The sequence below is a fragment of the Pan paniscus genome, chromosome 8, assembly GCF_029289425.2.
Source record: "Pan paniscus chromosome 8, NHGRI_mPanPan1-v2.0_pri, whole genome shotgun sequence".
In the NCBI taxonomy this organism is placed as follows: domain Eukaryota; kingdom Metazoa; phylum Chordata; class Mammalia; order Primates; family Hominidae; genus Pan; species Pan paniscus.
In genome coordinates, this window is record NC_073257.2 from 104,869,303 (window position 1) to 104,885,306 (window position 16,004).

General features: G+C 44.1%; 1 protein-coding gene across 23 annotated transcripts in view; it reads left to right on the forward strand.

Moving 5' to 3' along the window:
• The window catches only part of EXOC6 (exocyst complex component 6), a 257,578-nt gene that overhangs the window by 31,439 nt on the left and 210,135 nt on the right, over nt 1–16,004 (forward strand). For 11 of the 23 annotated variants that reach the window (XM_055093148.3, XM_055093149.3, XM_055093140.3 and 8 more), the window contains exon 2: nt 285–396. In XM_055093148.3, coding sequence (XP_054949123.1) covers nt 285–396 — 112 coding nt within the window. Of the gene's footprint in view, nt 1–284; nt 397–14,129; nt 14,409–16,004 lie in introns of those variants that run through there. The other 12 variants (XM_063607821.1, XM_055093150.2, XM_055093151.1 and 9 more) reach the window with 5 other exon arrangements.

Genomic DNA, 16,004 nt, shown 5'->3' on the forward strand with positions numbered 1-16,004 from the left:
GTCTTTGAGAAACGAGTGAATAAATATAGCTGGCACTAGGCAGGAACTTTCCGAACTGTGTCAAGGTTAATAATAAGTAAAATGTTATAAGTGGAGACAGGACAGCAACAGCTGTGCAACATTCTTGGAAGCAAAGACTTTGATAGCATGAAGTCAGACAGTGAGCTTGTTTTTGTTGCTCCTTTGGGTGAACAGAGAATCCTTCTAATAATTATAAGGAAAACGGTATTTTTTTTTTTTTTATAAATTACAACAGTTTTTCACTCAATATCTGACATCTGCAGCTGGAAAATCAGGGGCCTGCCGAGCGATGTTGGAAGAAGAAACAGATCAAACCTATGAGAATGTCCTGGCTGAGATTCAGTCTTTCGAGCTGCCTATTGAAGCTACTTTAAGGTAGGGCACTGTTGCATTTTATTGTGTCTTCTTTAGCGGTGATAAGGTGGTCCTTTACCCTGCTTTTTATAATTCTTTATAAGAGTAAAAAATATTCTTGCAAAACAGTTACAGTTCTGTATATACTTAATCTCAAAGTTTTCTTATCCTTGGAGAGATTACAGGACATAATTAATCCATTTTATTTTGCATGTTTCCTAACTCATCACCATAAGATTAAAAACTATGAATTTCAAATGATCAAAAAGGATCTCAATCACCTCCAAATAAATTTATATGAGGTTTCAATTGTTTTCTTTAACATATCACTTAGTGAAAAACATTCAGAACAATTAGACATATCAATGAAGCCAATTTACATTTGGGTGGATATGAGTCATAGGAAAAAATGTAGACCATTTATTTGTATTGTAGCTGCTTTCTTGAGTGTATGGTGACCATTCAGATATGTATTATTTTGTTTCCATATAAGGTTTATTTATTTTTTCTTTTTTAACATTTTCTTGGATACCAATATATAAGGTTTAAAAATAGCTTCTTTGGTAATGTGGGTATTAATTTTCACAGTTCAAGAACAGGATTAAAATGAAAAACTATGTGTCATTTGTGTTCAAAGGGCAGCTTTTAAAATTTAATTCTCTGTGTCTGCCTGTCTCTGACACCTATCAGTGTGGGAACAAGATATTCATCACTGAATTTGATAGTGACAGTCAATAAATATTTGTTGACTAATATTTGTAGATTAAGTGGAAGGATATGTGTGTGTGTGTATCTGTGTGTGTGTGTGTGTGACCTCTTCATTCTCAGAAAGGCCCCAGGGCCAAGAGCTTCTAAATCCACTAAAGTTTAAACCTGAATAAATTTCTCCCAGCTATTTAAATCTTATTTTGCATTAAACATAGTTTGAATATCTTCAAAGGTCTTAGGGTAGTGTTAGGGACATGGTAAACAATTGAGATTTGTTGGTTGATTCTTGGATTATCAATATGTAGGTATAGTTGCAAAATAATTACAACTCCATTATAACTATTACATATACCTTTGTCTTATCTGAGCATCATAAATATTGTGTGAAAAAGAGCTGGTAATTTTCAATAGCAGAAATCAGAGCTTTTTAACAATGGAAAACTCAACGATTTTTTTCCACATGGGGCATACTTTAAATTGTACCATTGCCTTCTAAAACTTGTGCATCCACCTAGTGGCTAGGTAGGTGGTCAAGTGCCAGGTGCTAGGTAGTTAAGTGCTAGATGCTAGGTGGCTAAGTCTAAGTGGAAACAAGAGAAAGGGTGAAGGGAGCCTAGCTGTGTTTTAGGCCATGGCCTCTGCTCCCATTGCTGCTTCAGAGCCCTTGGCCTTCAACTTGTAACCCTTTCTACCTCTCCCTGGTCTCACAACACTGGCCAACATCTACAGACTTTGTCTGTCCTTAGAACTAACCTGTCGGCTAGTCTGTCTCTGGTGTTGGACTTGACTTCCTTTCTTGGTGCTTGGATCTTTTTTACCTTCTCTTCTTAGGAAAAATATCCCTGGTACCAATCTTGTACCTTGTCTTTCTACAGCAAAAAATCATTTAGATTTGGCAGCCACAGCACTCTCTCAGCATCACCCTCAAGGGCAGAGCCTGCATAGATATGTTCCCCGGGTGCTACCCTGTCACGACCATGCAGTGGGCCTAAAATGCCAATTGTTAGCTTAATGTTTGGGTATAAAAAAGGGTGAGAACACTCCTTTCCAAAGGCTACTGTTAAAACACACTGATGTTATTTTGGGGGGTAGAGTGAAGTTGCAACCCCCAGGCTTTATCTGGGACAGTATTCAACAAAAAGCTTTCCTAATTTTCTAAACTGTTCATCTAATAAGTTGATTAGATGAAGACTTCTTAGATTGGCATTTGATGCCTTTCCATACATATGTACGTGTGTCGCTGATTTTCTACTGTAACTGTGCTTAAGGAACACATCAGCTCATGTGGCCAAATACGAGGGTTGAAAAATAATGGCAGGACTCTCATTTCAGTCAAACTAGACTCTGCTATTTGACAATATGCCTCCTGGAGCTTAGGGTTCCTTTCCCCTATTATTCGCTCTTCTTTCTGCCTGCTAAAACCCAACGTATCTTGCAAGGCATAGCTCTAATGCTCTTTCTAGTGCTACTTACCTAGCTGCTAGGTGCTAGGCATTGTGGAAACTCTATAAAGGTTACTAAGATATAAGTAAGACACAGGCCCTGCCCTCAGGAATCTTTAGCCTGAAATAGTTATAACATAACGCACACACACACACACACACACACACACACACACACACACACACAAGCCAGAACAAATGCTCTGAATTCTTTGAAGCCTCTCCTATCTAGATGTGAATATTCCATTGTGAATCCCCATCTAGATGTGAATATTCAGTTGTGGAAGCCCCTAAGAATGTGATTCATATGAGCTCATGGGCTAATGGTGACGAAAATACTTACCTTTCTAATAAAAGTGAAAAGAGGCAGTCCAGCAAGAATGTCATCATTTCAGCAAAGAAGAGAAGGAGGAGGAAGTATTTTAAAACGTCAAGCTCTGGCTACATGCAGCGGCTCATGCCTGTAGTCCCAGCACTTTGGGAGGCTGAGGTGGGAGATCGCTTGAGGCCAGTTGAAGACCAGCTGAAGCAATATAGTGAGACCCTGTCCCTATAAAACACTTTTTAAAATTAGTTGGTGGCTTGTGCCTGTAGTCTCAGCTACTCGGGAGGCCAAAGGGGGAGGCTCACTTGAGCCCAGGAAGTCAAGACTGCGGCGAGCTGTGATCATGCCACTGCACCCCAGCCTGAGTGACAAGAGTAAGACCCTGTCTCCAAACACAAAACCAAAATCAAAAGAAAACTATAAGCTGTAAGGGTTGAGAGGGTGGAAAAGGAGTTTGGCTGGAGGCAGCTGAAGGCCCTGCCTTGAGGCCCCGGAATGAACAGTGAGAGAAAGGTTAGGATACTGGGACTGGAAATGCAAGAGAGAAACATTCCCAGGGAAAAGCTTACACTTGGGAATTGACGTAGAGAGAATACTGAAGCGTTTACCTATGTGTTTTTCCCTGTCACAGAAAAAAGGCATTGCTTTGACAAATATTTTCTGCTGTAAAATCCTGAACTCTGTTAGCTTCCTTTCCCTGCCCACCTTGTTTTGCAGGTAGGCAACCTGAGGTGGCCTATTTGAGGTCAGAGTTCATATCTGGGCCAGGTGGAGTTTGCTCCCCTAACAAGGAGAGCTCAGTGACTCAGGACTCAAGAGATGGTTTCTACCAGTGTAATTCAAGGGTAACTGAACGGCATTTCTTTTGCAGAGCATTCAAACCTTCCCGCATACTCATTCTCACACATCATCTGGGTAAACAAGTCTCCTCTGTCTCAGACATCATGAGTGGGTTGTGGCGACCAAGAGTCATTGTCAATGGCCTATAATGCCTTTCACCCCACCAGGCTGTGTTCTTCCCACCTCCTGACTTTATACATGGCTACTCCCAGGACAAGCTTCTTCCAGATGGTCCAGCTCGTTTCCTGCCTGACTTTCCCAATGAGCCCTTGTGTTGGCTCCTTTGGCCCTCTTTTTGAAAGAGTGGACAAGAATCAGATGATTCTGAGGTCTTGCATTTGTTTTCATTTTGTGTGTGAAATGGTATTTAAGGCCCATAGCATTAAGTTTGAAGGAAAGATAGTTTCAGGAGAGAGCTGAGATTCTATACTTTTCCCAAGGTTTATTTGCATTGCCAATGAAACATCCATTAAAGCCATCTCAGCCAACTATAGAGTTTGAATTGGGGAAGAAAATACCACGGTGGAAAAGTAGAATTTGATGTTAGCCATGCAGATGGCAACTGAACTTAAGAAAAAAGGGAGAAATGTAAAGGAAGGCCTACTGTCAGTGCCTGTGTTGTCCCAGCATGGTTTAGCTTTGGGCATTCAAAATCCCCTACCTAGGCCAGGCACGGTGGCTCACACCTGTAATCCCAGCACTTTGGGAGGCTGAGGCCGGCTCACTTGAGGTCAAGAGTTCAAGACCAGCCTGACCAACATGGCAAAACCTCATCTCTACTGAAAAATACAAAAATTAGCCAGTCGTAGTGGTGCACGTCTGTAGTCCCAGCTACTTGGGAGGCTGAAGCGGGAGAATCACTTGAACCTGGGAGGCGGAGGTTGCTGTAAGCCGAGATCGGGCCACTGCACTCTGGCCCGGGCGACAGAGTGAGACTCCTCTAAAAAAAAAAAAATCCCCTAGCTTGCAGAATATTGGTAGGCTGAAACTTACGGGCAGGTAAAGTCTGCAACTAGTTTTGCTGCCCTAATCTTTTTGCCCTGGGCATCATTGTTTTCATTGCATTGCAACCACAGGCTAATTTCCACTGGATGTTCTCATTCTGTTTAGGTTTCCTGATTTTCACTGTAGCCTCTGCATTTGGTGTAGATGTGCCTGGCTTCTTGCCAGCTCCTTCTGCTAGGGGGCGTGACTGTCCCTGGGAGACTTAATGGCTGTCCGGGGCCATGTTCGAGGAAACAACATTAGTCCCTGTTTTACTCAGTATTATCAAATTCCTTGCACAAGGATGGTCAATAGGTTTCAAGTAGCATATCAATTCAATGCATTGGGAATGGTTGCCTGAATCTTCATATTGAGGATGATATTGATAAATTAGTGACGGTAGTATGGTCCTAGGATAGGGTAGTAGCAGTGTTCATAACATTTATTTATCATATTCACACTAGAACTTCCTGCTGTCAGGCATCACCCATCAGACCTGCTCCCATGGATACTGACTCAGACCTGGATGTAGCCTGGGGCTCGTGATGCCCCTGGGGGTCCTGCAGGTGTGTTATTAGCCCCTTAGAACAGGTCCTGAAGTCACAATGTCTGAACCGACTTGGGTTCAGAAGTCACAGCATGTTTTGTGGCTGTAGCTGAGCCTGAGATGATAAAATCATGGACACATTGTAGGGTATTGCAAAGTTAGTGGGAGGTAGAAAGGTGGGGGGCTGTGGGGCGGGGGTGGATGTCTAAAGAAGGCCCTGCAGAGGGCTGGGAAAAATAGGAGGAAAAGGGAATTGTACAAGATGACGTACCAGAAGAAATTTTTGTAATTGTTTTATGATAACATAATTGTTTTACACTTGTATTCACAGACTCTCTCAGGCACTTTTCCAAAAGCTGACCATGAAGTTTTATCAGTTTAAGAGCAAACAGGATATCATATTTCTTTGACTTTAATGTTTTTAGGAATAAAGATAACGTGCTTTTAGGAAAGGAAAGAAAACATTAAAAAAAAAAAACCCTAAACTGTATATACTATAAAATCTTAGAATGACATACTAAAACAAAAAATAAGTAGTTAAATTTAACTGTGGATGTTCTAGAATGTTCTTGCTAGTTATATCTTTATAAATGTAAGATTTGTATTAAATCTTATTTTATCAAGTATATTCATTAAGATCAAAGGTCTAGATTTTAATCTGGACTGAACATTTACTACTTGTATGATTTTGGCCTTAGTTTCTGAAACTATAAAGTGGGGATTATGATAAAACCTATCTCAAATAATTAGTGTCTATAAGGTGCTTAGCATAATAGTTGGCTGGCACAGAGTAAATAATAAATATTAGTGTTGACTATTATTGTCTAGTTTCCATTTGGGATGGATATTCTAGTATGACTTAATAAATACATACTTTAGAGTCCTGAAGTAAACAATCATGCATAACACCTTGAAATTCTGAGCAGGTGTGAAATACTGAGTTATGTAAATTTTTTAAAACTTTTTTTAATTTGACAAATAATCGCATATATTTAGAGTGTAGAACTTTTTTTTTTTTTTGAGACAGGGTCTGTCTCTTGTCAGTCAGGCTTGAATACAGTGGCACAATCTTGGCTCACTGCAGCCTCTGCCTCTTGGGCTCAAGCAATCCACCCATCTCAGCCTCTTGAGTAGCTGGAACCACAGGCGTGTGCCACCATGCCCGGCTAATTTTTGTATTTTTTGTGGAGACGAGGTTTCGCCATGTTGTCCAGGCTGGTCTTGAACTTCTGAACTCTAGAAATCCGCCTGCCTTGGCCTCCCAAAGTGCTGGGATTACAGGTGTGTGCCACCATACCCGGCCTATTTATAGGGTATAATGTGACGTTTCACTGTCTGTTTACAGTGTAGAATGATTAAATCAAGCTAATTATTATATCTATCACCTTACATATTTTTTGTGGTGAGAACACTTAAAATCTACTTTCAGCAATTTTGAAATATTCAATATATTATTATTATTAATTATAGCCACCATTCTGTGCAGTAGATCACCAAAGCTTATTTCTCCTGTCCAACTGAAACTTTGATTAACATCTTTCCTTTTCCCATCTATCTCTCTCCTCAGCCTCTGGTAACTACCATTCAACTCTCGACTTCTCTGAGTTCAACTTTTTTAGATTCTACATATAAGTGAGATCATGCAGTATTTGCATTTCTGTGCCTGGCTTACAGTAATGTAAATTTTATTTTGGTTGCATTATATGCAGGGGAGAGAGGTGTCAATTTGAAAAATCACATTCACTAATGCTTATATTTTATACTAATGCCATATCATGACCTGATTTAATCTCTAATGAGAATAGTATAGTGTTCTACATAAAAATGGAGTCCAGAGAAATTGTTCAGAAATAAATTTGGGCCTAACTGTGACAGAGGCTTGCTGCATCTGTTGCACCTCCAAAAAGCCTGGAATGTCTTATGAGACTCGGCTATACAGTTACCCAATTTTTGCTGGACATTTAAGTGATATCATTAGCTATGTGATGTTTATTGCAACACTAGATAAAACTTTAAAAACATTTTTATGTTTAGGAGCCAAATATTCCAACCAGGGGGACAGTTTTGCTTATTTAGTGGTTAAGTGAATGGGTTTTGGAACCAGAAGGATATGGGTTCAAATTCTGCCTTTATAATTACTAATAGAGCTGTTGAAAGGATTAGTTGAATTAGGCATGAAATGTATTAATGAAATGTAATGTCTCATAGCAAATGCTCATTCACTCATTCATTTAGTAAATAAATAATAATGGCCCATTTACAATGTGACAGGCAGTGGTCTGGGTGCCGTTGATACAGCAAGATCAAGATCTGGAAAGTCCACGCTCACAGGGAGCTTGTATTTTAGTGAAAAGAGCCAGAAATACACCAATAAAAAAGTGTTAATAAGTGCTATGAAGAATAAAAAAACAGGCCGGGTGCAGTGGCTCACGCCTGGAATCCCACCACTTTGGGAGGCCGAGGCAGGCAGATCATGAGGTCAGGAGTTCGAGACCAGCCTGGCCAACATGGTGAAACCCTGTCTCTACTAAAAATACAAAAATTAGCCGGGTGTGGTGGTGCACGCCTGTAATCCTAGCTACTCAGGAGGCTGAGGCAGGAGAATTGCTTGAACCCGCGAGGTGGAGGTTGCAGTGAGCTGAGATCACACCATTGCACTCCAGCCTGGGCAACAGAGCGAGACTCTGTCTCAGAAAAAAAAAAAAAAAAAAGGGTAAGGAATAGGAAGATTTAGGGATGCTAATATCCCTAGCCAGGGAGTAAATGTCAGCTGTCATCATCATCATCATCATCATCATTTCATTAGCTACATTTCAAATCCTATTTTGCCAAGAGGAGAGAGAAAAATCGGACAAGGGAGAGGAAAGGGAGAAAGGGCAAAGGGCAGTAAAGGAAGGCTAAGCAGGGAAAGAGAGAGGAATAGAGAGTGCATTGAACAGGATGACGAATAAGAAAACCAACAAGGAGAAGGAAGGTAAGAGTAGGGAGCAGGGACAATTGCTTGTCTTATAAACTGGTGGTGGTGGTGGAGTTGGTGGGGTGGGGGGTGTGTTATTTGAAGGAAAGAGAGAATGGAACTCAGAGAAAATGATATTGTTCTTTAACTGCTCAGTGGACTTTAAAATGTTTAGTTTTGAGGGCTTTCAGGACATTTTTCTGAGGGCAGGGTTGGCAACATAATTTGTGGGGCCCAGGGCAAAATGAAAATGTAGATTCCTTTTTCAAAAATTATTAAGAATTACAAGATGGTGATGACAGGGTATTGAACCAAAGTCAACTGTGTAGGTCACACACCATGAGCCAGCCCTGTCTGAGAGCTTAATACATGAACATGGTACACAGCAAACATTTAATAAAAATAGTTGTTGAATGAACAAAACCCGGGGCTAGTTGCTTTTGAACTCCTCTGAGGACTGGCCCGTATTTTAGAAAAAAACTGATTTTATTTGGCTTCAATTTCAAATTTCCTTCTATTGTTCTCCACCGTGGGGTCCAGATCTTTATGGAACAGCCGATTCCTGCACAGGGTTTTACAGCAGGAATCCTCCCAGACCAGCTGGGCTTTGTTTATTCTCTTGCACTTACAGAGTGTGGCCACTTGGGGTCACCACACCAAAAAGGCAGAAGCTGGAGGAGGGCCCCTGCGACGGTGGACATCTGAAACGAGTGGCTAAAAGCCACGGGGAAGGATTAGTTTATCAGAGCCAATGTATAAAGACTGCCTGTACTTTACATTTTGATACAGTTCTATAATTCTATAACAAGAGCTCTAAAACTCTTTAAGAAACATTTGAATGATGTAAAGTTTTGAGAGGATAATGATAGGGTTCCCAGGGGTGAGGAGGGGAATCTTTTTGTAAATGTGTACCCTACCTCTAAAAGCATGCATTTGGCCGGGCGCGGTGGCTCACGCCTGTAATCCCAGCACTTTGGGAGGCCGAGGCGGCGGATCACAAGGTCAAGAGATCGAGACCATCCTGGCCAACATGGTGAAACTCCATCTCTAGTAAAATACAAAAAATTAGCTGAGTGGGCCGTCCCGGTGGCTCCCGCCTGTAATCCCAGCACTTCGGGGGCCCGAGGTGGGTGGATCACGATGTCAGGAGTTCAAGACCAGCCTGGCCAAGATGGTGAAACCCTGTCTCTACTAAAAATACAAAAATTAGCCGGGCGTGGTGGCTGGCACCTGTAATCCCAGTTACTCGGGAGAGAACTGCTTGAACCTTGGAGGCGGAGGCTGCAGTGAGCCGAGACTGCACCACCGCACTCCAGCCTGGGCGACAGAGCGACACTCTGTCTCAAAAAAAAAAAAAAAAAAATTAGCTGGGCGTGGTGGCACGTGCCTGTAGTCCCAGCTACTCAGAAGGCTGAGGCAGGGGAATCACTTGAACTTGGAAGGCGGAGGTTGCAGTGAGCCGAGATCGCGCCACTGCACTCCAGCCTGGTGACAGAGCAAGACTGCGTCTCAGAAAAAAAAAAAAAAAAAAGGAAAAAAAGGAAAAAAAAGAAAAACATGCCATTTACAACATTAAGCTTAATATGACAAGTATTTGCATGTGGATCATTCACTTATTAATTGAGCCCCTACTATATGCAAGGCACTGAGCTGGGCAGTGAACAATACAGGCATCGTCCTTGTGCCTGATGTAGGAGCAGTTCCTGGAAATGCAGACAGACTCAGTGATTTGTTCACCACCATGATATGTGCTTCCAAGGATGAGTGAGCACTGCTCCCAAGGACAACGAAAGGCGCTTGCCTTAAAAGCGCAGGATCCAGAGGGTTCACTAAAATGGGTCTGGAACCAAGAATCCAACCCAAAGACATGTTCCTGTTTCCCTCTCTACAAAAGCAGGAAACATATTTCAGTTGGTTTACATCCACCAAGCATGCAGAAAACCCTGATACACAATCAGGTTTTTTTTTAATGATTAGGAAAAAGAACATTTATGTGTCTGGTTTTTATTTTTATTTTATCAAAGAGGAGGCTAAAATGCTGGGCTCTCTGGCTTACTAGCAAATGCCTGATAACCCTAGTCGCCAATGCTAATGTTGATTGAGCTCTAGGCTAAACATAATACATATATTATCTTCTTTAATCCTCACGTAATTTGGTGAGCTAGGGATTCTTTTTTTTTTTTTTTTTTTTTTTTGAGACGGAGTCTCGCTCAGTCGCCCAGGCTGGAGTGCAGTGGCGCGATCTCGGCTCACTGCAAGCTCCGCCTCCCGGGTTCACGCCAGAGCTAGGGATTCTTATTGTCCTTAATTCACACTTGAAGTACGTGAGCCTTAGTCAAGTTAAGTAACTCCCTGAGGCCTAACATCTAGTAAGAGATGAGTTGGAATTTGAACTCAAGTAGTTAAATGCCAGACCAGAGCAGTTGCACTCTACAACCTCATTCTGAGGGAGGCGCTTTCCCAAGACAGGTCATTAGTCTGTAGATAAATGGCGCAAAGTTAAGTTCCAAATGACTAAGAGTTTATTTACAAGTCAAATCCTTACTTTGCCAATTACTTTTATACCGGACACAAAATGCATCTCCTGTCCTGCTGGTCTTCCTGGTGTATCTTTCTTCTTCCAGGAGTCCTGAAAAGAGATTTTGGATTGATCTCTGGAAGTCAATATCCACTGCCAAAAAATAATTCCACATGCATCTGCAGTCTGCCTGTCTGTGCCCTGCTATTCCGCAACCTTCTCAGTGCAGACGTTAAATCATTCATTCCTTGGGGCTGGGCGTGGTGGCTCATGCCTGTAATCCCAGCACTTCAGAAGGCCAAGTCAGGGCGATCACTTTAGGGAAGGAGTGTGAGACCAGCCTGGCCAACATGGTGAAAGCCCATCTCTATTATAAATACAAAAATTAGCTGGATGTGGTGGCATGTACCTGTAATCCCAGCTACTCAGGAGGCTGAGGCAGGAGAATTGCTTGAAAGCAGGAGGCAGAGGTTGCAGTGAGCCAAGATCGCACCACTGCACTCCAACCTGGGCAACAGAGAGAGACTCCATCTCAAAAAAAAAAAAAAATCATTTATCCCTTGGATAGGCTTCCCCCACCCCACATTGACATATTTGATATATCTATGTCCATGATTAAAATGTACAGTTAGGGCTGGGGACGGTGGCTCACGCCTGTAATCCCAACACTTTAGGAGGCCGAGGCGGGCAGATCACCTGAGGTCGGGAGTTTGAGACCAGCCTGACCATCATGGAGAAACCCAGTCTCTACTAAAAATACAAAATTAGCTGGGCGTGGTGGCACATGCCTGTAAATCCCAGCTACTCTGGAGGCTAAGGCAGGAGAATCACTTGAACCCAGGAGGCGGAGGTTGCAGTGAGCCAAGATCATGCCATTGTTACCCAGCCTGGGTAACAAAAGCGAAACTCTGTCTCAAAAAAACCAACCAAACAAACAAAACAAATGTGCAATTAGTTATTTAGGACATTTAGCTTTGAATTCTTAGCTAAAACCTCCAGGTACTCACGGAACTGTCAGAAGTCTCAGAGGGAACCAGCAAAAACTGTTTCAGAAGGAGAAGTGGTAAATGGACTTCCTTCCATGTTCACTTGAATTTCGGGGAAGATACTGCTGCTTATGTTGAAGTAATCTCTATGGGCAGGTGTTGAAACAGGCCTGGCCTGAGGAGTGCCTAAGCAGGGCTGGTTTCCCAGAGCAGGGGCACTTGGAGCCAGCTTTGGAATAAAAGGTATCAGGACTGGTGAAGAAAAGGGGTAGAGTTCTAGGGAAGGAATGATCAGGAAAGTAATTCCCCAGCTGGAGACATTGGTCAAACAGGAAACTGGCCTGTGCCACATGCCCTGCTCTCCTCATTTTGCTCATTATCATAGTTCACCGCAGCCTCGAACTCCTGGGCTCAAGCAATCCTCCTGCCTCAGCCTCCCAAAGCTCTGGGATTATAGGTGTGAGCCACTGTGCTCGACCTAAGAAGTTCTTGAGAGGGGAAAATAACCTTTTGAAAATTGAAACTGAAACATAAAAAAAAGAAGACAAATTTTATCCCCTCCTACAAAAAGAATGAAAAGCTAGGTCTCTCTGCAGGAAATGGAAGACTGTCTTAGCTCAATGGATGTGTATAGCTGGAATCCATTGCTCTGAAGATTCCAGATTAATAGGAAGGAGGGCATTAGCAATGTTTTATAGGGCCCTTCCTAAGTTTGGTAGGCAGTGGGTCCCACTGATGCTCACATTCTAATCCCTGGAACCTGTGAATATGTTATTTTTACATGACAAAGGGGATATTGCATATGTGATTAAGGTTAAGGACCCTGAGATGGAAGATTATCCTGGATTAAATGGTTGGGTCCACTCTAATCATATGGGTCCTTAAAAACTGAGCATCTTTTCCAGCCTAAGTCAGAGTCAGAGGAAGATGTGACCACAGAAGAATGGTCAGAGAGATGTAATGCTGCTAGCTTTGAAGATGGAGGAAGGGGGCCACAAGCCAAGGTATGTGGGTGGCCTCTAGAAGCTGGAAAAGGCAAAGAAACAAATTCTCCCGCAGAGTCTCTAGCAAGGAACACAGACATGCTGACACCTTGATTTTTAGCTCAGTGAGACCTGTGACAGACTTCTAACGTACAGAACTGTAAGATAATATGTCTGAGTCATTTTAAGCTACTCAATTTGTGGTGATTTGTTAAAGCAACAATGGAAAACTCATACACCATGGGACAGCAATATGAGGCAGACACTGCCATTGTCATTTACAGTCATTTAACTGACATATAAAAGAACTAGGTTCTTGCCCAATGTCACACAGCTGTCAAGTGATATTAATCCAAGAATTAATGTCTTCGGACACTGGTCTTCAGAGCTCATGCTCTAACTATTGCACAATACCACCTCCCAGGATGTTTGTGCGGAGGAGGCTGGAGGTAGGTTTCAAGTAAAAGCTCACTAAGGGTGAGTGAGTTACACAGCTGGATAAAGAGCTTGGTTGACTCAAAGGGAAGCTTTTCAAAGCCCTGGATTAATGTAGAGCAGAAAGTAGTTGTTCCTCAGGCTAGGTTTCCATTCTGTTCCTGTTTAGTCTTCCTTCCTCCCTGCTTTGATCATGACAAACTGGTTTACTCAGTGTCCCACAAACATGTCATTAAGCACGACTTTTTTCTACACTGATACCTTTGTCCAAGCCTCCCTGCCTCTCTCTCCCACCTCCCTGCTGCTAACCCCCTTTCAAGAGCTCTCACCCCTTCTCAACCCAGCTACTCTGACCTGGGGGCACCTGAGTTCACGGACTTTGGTATGAATTACACATCGCCCTGGGCCTTTTTTTTTTTTTTTTGGTATCTTTGCCATCAAGTGTCTTAACTTCTCATCATTTAATTTTTTATGTCGCTTATAATTTATTTCCAAGTTGACTGGCCGCTGTGGACTTCTTGCAGGCGGGGACATGAATCCACCTGGAGCGGTCTTCATGGTCAACTGGGATCTTTATTCGTTCCTAAAATAAATCTTACTATCACATGCAATTTTGCTTTTCGTGAATGCATGTTTTCCTTTCTCTGACTCCCCACGACCCAGAGTACATCAGGCCCTTGTTAAATGTCCCCGTGGCTCTTATTACAGATTCAGGGTGATGATCTGAGTGTCCACCTTGCTGATTACTACGGTACCCCCGCGTGTGGCACAGGGTGTGGCACACACAGAAGACAAGGATATATGTTAAAGCCCAAAGGCCAGGCACAAGACGCCCAGGAGGGACTAGTCGCGAGAGAGGGCAGGAGGCCAGCTGGGTACCCGGCCGCCGCCCGCAGCCCCCGCTCACAGCCCCCGCTCACTCCTGCAGGTGCGGGGGCGGGAGCCGGGTCGCGCGCCTTCGGCCCGGCGTTCCGCGCGCCCCCGCGCCGCCGGCCCGAGCGCCCCGCCCCCGCCCCGCCCCTTCGCGCTCGCGCCACTTGGCGCTCGCCCCCGTCGTTCCCGCGGCGCCGCGCCTCGCTGGCTCCTCAGCTTCCAGCCAAAATGGCGGAGAACAGCGAGAGTCTGGGCACCGTCCCCGAGCACGAGCGGATCTTGCAGGAGATCGAGAGCACCGACACCGCCTGTGTGGGGCCCACCCTCCGGTAAAGATCTCATCCCACCGGGACTTCGGCCCCCCGCCCCACGCCGGCGGCTCCTCACGAGCCGGGCGGGGCGTCCGCCGCCGGCCGCGCGCGAAGCTCCCCGACAGGTGGTGCGCGCGGGGGCGGGCGGGGGCGCTCGCGGGTGGCGGAACTGTGGCCGGTACCCGGGCGGGACCGAGAAGGCGGCTGCACCTGTCGGCGCGGCCTGCCTCCACCGCTGTAGCTGTCACCCCGCAGCCGGTGGGTGTGGCTGCTGCAGGGTCTCTAACCCCGGGCCCTGCGGCCCCGCGTTCTCCTCCTGGCTGCGGCCCCCGGGCCCGAGGACACTTCTGGGGCCTGCCCCCGTCTCGCTCGTGGTGGGGCTGAGGGCTGCTCGGCCGCGGGCATGCCAGGCTAGGGTCGACAGCAGGCACCCGGCGTGACGGAGGTGCCAGGTCGCGCGCGGGTGGAAAGCCTGGCGCGCCGGGCTGCCGCGGGCGTGGGAGAATTGAAATTGAGCGGGAGACGCCGGCCCGCTTTCCCCCTACTCCCCCGCGCGGCCGGAGTGGGCGAGAAGAGAGCGTGGGCTGGAGAAGAGAGCGTGGGCTGGAGGAGAGCAGCTGCTTGCTGCTTGGGAACACGCTAGGGTGACCCTGCGCTCGCGGGATCTAAGCTGCTTTGGAGGCAGAACAGCTTTTACTTATTTACAAACATTTCATTAAAATTGCACTAATTTTTCCGTTTAAATCGAGTTCCTCCCCATTCATTTTAAGAATAGTACTAGGTAATGCATATTCCATGCCAAACTGAGTACCTGCTGTTCCAATAGAATATTATTAGCCAGGCAACGTAATGAGCCATGGGTTAGGTTAGGCACTGTCTTCAAGAATAAGTTCCTTTTACATATAAGGTTTCATCTTTTGGAGTGATAATAATGATAAATGAAGTTATTATTCACTTAGGGAACTTGAGACTGATTACGCTTTATCATTAGTATTCTTCAGAATACACTTCCTAGAATAGAGCGCTGTACAGTTTGTGGACCTGTGAATATAGTGTAAATTGAAGCCAGTTCAAGTTATGTAAATACACCTTGCCCTTAAGAGTCAGGAGGCCTGGGTCCTTTTTTTTCCCTAATTCTGCCTCTGATGAAATGTGCAGTCATGGAAAAAAATTATTTAACCTCTCTGGATCTCGGTTTCCTTATTTGTAGAATGGGGAGGGGAGAGTATTCAGATGCCCAGGAAACTCAGAACATTAGGGACCTTGCCTATTTGTTCACTACTGTATCCCTAACACCAAGCATGTGGTAGGCATGTTATAAATTTTTGTCACATAAGGTTTCTGCTATGATATGATAATGCATAATTAGTGCATTTCCTTAATTTTCCAACATTATTATTTCTTTTAATAAACTGTATACTTGGTAATGAAAGAAGTAAGATTAAAAGGAAGCTTTGTTTTCATCACTGCATCTTGAAACTGAGAGTGCAGTGTGTGATAAAGTTACTAGAGTAGTTTATTTGTGAAAATAGTACTGGTTATGAAGGAGGTGCTTCATCTTAGGAAAATGTGCTAGGTAGTGTCCTTGAAAAAAGATGAAATTAACTTAGAAGAAAATTTTGAAATATATTGAGAGATTTTTGGGACACTCAGGAACAATATGTGTATTCATAGTGTTATTCTGTTCTCTTTTGCTGGGCAGTTGTTTCAACTGGCTCATT